General features: G+C 37.7%; 1 protein-coding gene across 1 annotated transcript in view; it reads left to right on the plus strand.

Annotated features, from left to right (window-relative positions):
* Positions 1–1,149: 1,149 nt before the first annotated feature.
* Positions 1,150–7,080, plus strand: part of ATG10 (autophagy related 10) — an 87,173-nt gene continuing 81,242 nt past the window's right edge. The window contains exons 1-3 of the mRNA XM_009281590.2: positions 1,150–1,300; positions 1,449–1,574; positions 6,521–6,640. Coding sequence (XP_009279865.1) covers positions 1,449–1,574; positions 6,521–6,640 — 246 coding nt within the window. The 5' untranslated portion in view covers positions 1,150–1,300. The remainder of the gene's footprint in view (positions 1,301–1,448; positions 1,575–6,520; positions 6,641–7,080) is intronic.

Below are 7,080 nucleotides of genomic sequence, written 5' to 3' on the forward strand. Positions count from 1 at the left end.
GTTTAAATCGTATGTGAGAGCTACGCTGTCAGTACGTGCACTTAGCACAGTTTTGCAGTCCATCATCTGGACTGGGAAATTCGGGAATCGCAGAAACATTTACAATGTCTGTTTTCCACATTTTCTCTTTATTGACATCCAGGTAGCACGAACAGATTAATGGGGGCTTGGGTTAACTGCCATTGAAAGAAATATATTTTCAAGTGCTAGATAAATAATTTATGTCGTGGGCAGGCAGGATGATGTTGTGATTTAGGGCCAGATCCTGAATGTTGCATGAGGTGCTGTGTCCTTTGTATTTCTTGTTAAGGAAAGGTGTGGTCTGGTTGTAACAGTTACTGAGTATTTGTATGTGGTGCTGCAGTGATGCCTGATGTCTAGCAACACATGGAAACAGCCATATTTATGATACATCCTCTTTGAAAAGGGGGGAAAAAGTAAAACTGGCCAGATTCTCTGAGAGAGTTTTTCTGTTATCTTTAAGACCCTGGGAGGGAAGCATTTGAGGGGTAGGGAAGGTGCTCATTTGAAGTACGCTGTAACCCCCTGAAGCCATATTGTTGGGCCATTGAGAACTGTACTGCTGGCATGAGCAGGAACAGTTGCTTCAGCTGGACTCTGGTGGCCATCATGTAGGCTCTGTGTCCACAAACACTGGAGTTGTTAAGCTTTTGTGGAGCCGTTCAGTTCCCCAAGGAAATGGTGGTAGGCCCATGGAAATAGCCCACGAGTGGATTCATGTTTCTGGTTGCCAGTTGGACCATACTGCTAAGGAAGCGTATGTCAAAACTGCAGTACTGTGTCCAGCTCTGGGCTCCCCGGTACAAGAAAGACAATGCCATACTGGAGCAAGTCCAGTGAAGGGACACAAAGATGGTTAAGGGTGTCTGACCTATGAGGCAAGGCTGAAAGAGCTGGGACTCTTCAGCCTGGAGAAGAGAAGGGTCAGTGGGATCTTACAAATGTGTATATATGCCTGATGGGAGGGAATAAAGAGGATGGAGCCAGACTTTTCCGTGCTATGCAGTGAAAGCACAAGAGGCAATGAGCACAAACTGATACATAAAATTTTTCATTTAAACAGAAGAAAAATTATTTACTGCTATGGTAATTGAAGACTGGAACAGGTTGCCTGGAGAGGTTGTGGCATCTCCATCCTTGGAGATAATCAAAACCCGACTGGAAGTGAACCTGAGCAACCTGCTCTAGTTGACCCTACTGTGAGCAAGGGGATTGGAATAAACAGTCTTCAGAGGTCTCTTCCAACCTCAGCCGTTCTGTGTGTCTATGATTCTCTAAGGTACTTGAAGAAACGTGTCTTTGTTTTACTTAAAGAAACAGGTTTTTTTTCCAGTGCTTTGTTATTTTACTCTTCAATTGCTATTAATCAGTGGAAGATTTTAGTGTTCATTTTATCTGTCAGTACTAACGTTTAGTTTGCTCTGCAGATGTCCTGTAGCATGGCAGGTGAAGAGGACTTCTTTTTGGAAGAAAAAAGATTCAAGCAGTACTGTGAAGAATTTATTAAACATTCACAGCAGATAGGAGATGGTTGGGAGTGGAGAACTAGCAAGGTAAAAATAATCATAGTGTTAATTTTTAGATACCCTCACTGGCCTTCTTGAGCTGTTGACAACCACCACAAGCTGGAACATCCTTTAAGGGGGGTTTACATCACGTGAAATAAATGGTATTTTACACAGCTGGTGCAAGAACAAAATAGTGCATAGGTGGTTTGCCTGAGGATTTAGGCCAGTACATCTACTGAATAAGGTTCATGAATCCAGAAACAACTGCTGTGATGGTCTAGTGCAACCTGTTGTGTAACAAAGGGGTAGGATTACCTGAGATGATTTCTGTTTTGATCAGAAAATGTCTTTTAAGGCATTGTGCAGTCTTCATTTTCAGAATTCCCAATGACGAGGAAATAGTCACAGCTCTCAACAAGCCTTTTCAATGGTTGACTGTACTTACAATTGAATTTAAAAAAAAAAAAAAAAAAGCTGTTACTTTTAATCTTAACTGCCTAGCTTCATCTTCCAGCCATTGGTAGCTGTACCTGGTCTACTAAGGTGAGGACCCTTCTTTTATCAGAATTCTCCCTGGTTTGGTACTTCAGATTCAGATCAATTCATCCCTTAACCTTGTTGGTGTAAAAGCAAAACATGTTGAGCTCCCTGACTATTTGATGTGTTTTCCAATATTTTAATAATTCTTGTGGATCTCCTCTTAATCCTTTCCAGTATATAAAAATCCTTTTTTTGACTGTGAGCAAAAGTAGACAATGAATGTTGTATCACTGTGAAATTCAAGCCTTCCCACTCCGGGCAAGTGCTTATGGTTATATGTACAAGGATCACTTTTACCCTTTAAGCTGAAATAGCACATAGTCTTTGTTCTAGATGTGTGACTTAATATTTTGTATTAAAATACGTGTTAGTTGCGTAAAGCAAGCAGAAGAATCTGTCTGTATTAACGATCAATTCCCATTATTTGCTGCTTCCCCATAACTTTCAGACCTCACCAATAATAATTACATATTGTTTCTAGGTCATTAATCAAAATTTTAAGTAGCGTGGGGCCAAGACTGGTCTCACAGGACCCCATTAGAATCACTTCTTTTATGAGGATTCCCCATTTTTAAGTTACATTTGAGATCTGTGAATTAATCATTTTTTCATCCTTTAGTCTGTGTCAGAATAGTGTGGGATTATTTTAATTTTTTAATTTCCGCTTGTGGAATCAACACTTATGCAGACTTATGCAAGTCTGAGCATATATCGTTACGACTTTTGTGTTTGTCAACAAAACGTGTCTTTTTAAGTTACCATGACAAAATCTATTTTTCTTAAAAAGATCCTGCATTTACTGTATATATTTCTTTATTTACTGAACTCATATACATACTGATATGTGATGTCTTCTGCTATTTTGCTTGAGAACATGTCAAGCTAATATGTGTAGAGTTACACAAATTAGCCAGTATATAAAGTTGTATTGATACATGCTGGCTTTCTCCAAAGTTCTCTGAAACTTCCACAGTGCTCGAAGACTTAAAGAAAATGGGCAGTTCTTATGTACTGATTTAAAAATTCCTAATGATAGCCACTTCATGCTAATGTCCTGCTTAGCCACTGCTGAAATGAAAACTTCAGAATAGTTAGCCTTATGGCTACATAATTTGTATTTGTTCTATAATAACAGAAATATTTTGAATACTTGCTTTTTCTACTTTGAATGCTTCTGTTATTTTCCATCTAATAATAAATCCACACTGTTCTAGGATTTCTTTTAGCCACACTTTTTTTGATGGGTGGTCAATGTAGGTTTTCATATGTTCTCTTGCTTCTCTGACCGGTTTTCAATAATGGATGGTTTGGGATGCTCATTATTATCTGTGTATTTCTTCTTTCTGCTGTAGAAAATGTACTTCTCTAGCTTTTTTAATTTTATTTTATTTTTACTTTATTTTTGGGAGAAAAGTCATGCTTGTACCATTTTGAAATGCAAGAAGCCCCGGAATAGATGTATGCCATCATTTCTATATAAGTAATTATACATTAGCATTTGTCACCCTTTCATCACAGATGAAGCAGAATTTCAGTAAGAAACAGGATCTTGGCCTTAGATGGAGTCTGTTTAGAAGTTTTTAAAAGAGTGCAAATATTAGCCAAGTGTTACAATGCACCCTTTCTTACAGACAACCATTTGAAACTTTAGATTTCAGTCCAAGGCTATATTTGCGAGGATTTATTCAACAAAGAAAGATACTCTGAGCCTCTATCGGGAATTTAACACATGGGTCAAAGTTTGAACTTTCTGTGAAATAAGAAGCTTTGCTGGAAATAGCAGAATGAGATAGATTTTTGTTTTCACATATAAAAAAAATTGTAAAAGGTTTTTTTTTTTAATGGGCCAAGTTGGCGACTCTGTGATTTCAGTGTGTGATAAAAACCTGGCCATTGAGAACATCCCTTTATAGTATATAGTCTGGGAAGGAAGCTTTTCGTTAACAAGATGTCTCATTGTCTTTTTGCTTTTTTTACCAATACATGTCTTGTGGGTAGTTTGGGGCACTCTTAATTTTGCTGATGTAATGTACTTGGATCCCATTCCTCATTCCATACTCACGTGAATAGACCCATTGATAGCAACAAGACCACACAAGTAAACCAGGCTTGTAGAACTGTGTTCTTGTGTTCCTATGTTTTCTGTAGAGATTAAATTTAGATGATGAAATACTCATTGTTTTTGTGGAGCTGGCTCTTGTGGCATAAGCTCACATGGCTCAAGCAGAACCCTGTATTTATAGCTGTAAGTGAAATGTTCTAAACTATGTTATTTTTATAATCTGCTTTTTTTTCCCGGAAGAAAGCTGTAAAAAAGCCAAGGGCACCTCTACTGTAGGACCTGATGGAGCTAAACTTGGGTGCTGTTGTTAGGGATGGGTAGTTAGATCCTGGCCATGAAGGCTGCCCCCCATTTGCTTTCTGCTTTATGTTTGTTTCATATTTAGTTAGGTTAATCTAGGTAGTCATATCAAAGGCTATATCAGTTCATTGTTGCTTATGATACTCACAAGACAGCTGGAGTAGAAATTGACTCCCTTTCCACATTAATGGGATCAAAGTCTTTGCTGAAATATTAAGTTATTTATAGGGGCAGAAGTGTACAAAATACATAACACTACAGAGAGTGCAACAGGAGGGTTGCTTCTCTTTCCTGCCACCTCTCCTCTAGCCTCTGACATACAGCTATCAAATACAGAGACTTCTAACTCCATGTTTCCAGCTATCCATAGATATTTTTTCATGGCACTCAAATACTACAGAATGCAAAGGCTATGGAGCTTGGCTCCTTTCTGCTGACAGAAAGAACTGGTTCAGGGAGGTGAATACTATATCCAACCCTTCTCTGGCAAAGCTCATTGTGCCGTGGGGCATTTTTCCTCTGTGGGTGGCTGTAGTACTTTCTTTGCTGCTCTTAGGGGGATAAATACCAATGCAGGTAGCTTTACTCCTGCTGACACTTGCAAGAAGCTCCAGAAGGAGAGACTTGAGTGTTGAGAGTGAGAGAAGTGGCTTTTGTATCACCAAGTTAGGCTTAATTTTTCTGTCACTGTTGTCCTCTGCATGCTTCATTCTTCATTGCACAGGATGCAGTTGGTTCTGCAGCCAGGATATCCTGCAAAGTTTGGCGGATTCATGCTCTTGATGAGATTTAGTGAGAAAATAAGGCATGCAGTAGGGGAAGTTACGAGCAAGGTAATTGCTCATAGTATGATTCATGCTTAAAAATTCGTGGACAAAAATACATGTACAGAGCATTACCATTTTTTATCAGGTGTGAAACTCAATAAGAACAAAGTAAACAAATAGCCCATAGCAGATCTTGCAGGTACATATATTCTACAGTGTCCTTGAAAAGAGAGAACTGGTGTGTCAGAATAAAACCCGTGTTGATTTAAAGGTCAGAATACATGAAATAAAACTGTGTCAGCAATGACAGATTTACCAAAGAGTTAAATTGTAGTTAAATTTGCAGTCTTGTCAAACAATTTAATGCTACATTAATGAAATTTGTAGAGAGACTCTTCTGATGAAAAAGGATTCTATTCAAATGTTGCACATATGCTTTCTGTGTTTGTCTAAAATAAAATGTAATGAAACAGCTAATAAAACCCCAATTTATTTGTTTCCTTTGAGAAATAAGTTCTTAACTTGCAACTACTGTTCTTTGTGTTCTGCATACTCTTCCTCCCTTTCAGAGTGTACATTTTTCCAATGATCTGTTACTAAACTTTTTCTCTCCTCTTACTTCTAATTAAAAAAAAATAAATGTTTATGTATGTATGCAGATGAGTCAGGTCAGCAAGGGGCGAAAGCTCCTAAAACCTTTTCCTGCCACTCTGAAATTGCACAAGGGCCTTTTACAACAGTAGACCATGTGGCCTGGGAAGCAGAATGATAAAAAGGGAACTGGGAGAAGGTACAGCTTTGTCTGTTTTCTCTTACATTTGACCCTCAGAGGGAGCAAATTGTGACTCTGCACACAAGTTCTGAAGTGGTTTGGGTTTTTTTTTTCAGGACTTTAAAAAAGTTAGAGGGGGAACAGAGCAAAAATAAACCAATCTACTAAGAAGTGGGAATTTTATACTGGTGTGAATGCATTGCTTGAGATAGATAGGTCAAAATCGTTAACAGCTGCTCATCTCTTCATGACCTTAGTGCACTGTCTTCCAGTTCTTTGGCACTCATCCTGATCCCCAGGTGTCTGTTGTCTTAATTGATAGCTATATTAAATTTTATTTTTACTGTTCAGGTCTTTGACTTCCTTTAACACCAAGAATTAGTGTAAACTACCTGTGAGAAGATGCTGAAAAGCAGTGCAGTCATCGGTGCCTATAAAAAGACTTGGAGCTTATGCCTAAATACCACGCTCTGTTTATTTTCTAGAACAGTAATAGCATTTAGCATTTTGGCTACAGAATTTTTTTTTCTTTCTTGTTCTCTGAACACAGGACCTTGGTGATGGTTACCTTAGTAAAACACACTTCCAAGTAAGAAATAGAAACATCCCACCAGATCTCAAGGAGAAAAACAGTGATAACATTGAACAAACGTTATTTACACATGTTGAAGTAAGTACAGATTTTAGACTTTTGTGTTTATAAAATAAATCATGAACAGGATATTTTAAAATATTATACTATTAAATTAAATCCCTCCAGAAGGATTTCAGATCTTAAGTTTCCAGTGGCTTTTAATTATTCCTTCTACAGTTGTTCTTATTCAGGTGTACAGCTATATTGGTGATGAAAATTGGGAGGAAATGGAAAGGCTCCAGCATCTTTCATGTATATATTTTCCTCATGGAAGGATAATATTTTGTTGCACATTGATTCACTAACATTAAGGAAACTTTTTTTTGTGTGTGTAAGAAGATTAAGCATCAAGATTTAGTTATCTTAGAGGTAAATATTAATTAAAAAAATAAAGACAACTTTGTGGTTAATATTAATTTGAAGTGTGTAAGTTGGGTATAGGAATTTTATACTCAGTACATACTTTTCTACTGTGG

This window comes from Aptenodytes forsteri, unplaced genomic scaffold, assembly GCF_000699145.1.
Source record: "Aptenodytes forsteri isolate BGI_AS27 unplaced genomic scaffold, ASM69914v1 Scaffold116, whole genome shotgun sequence".
Taxonomy (NCBI): Eukaryota; Metazoa; Chordata; class Aves; order Sphenisciformes; family Spheniscidae; genus Aptenodytes; species Aptenodytes forsteri.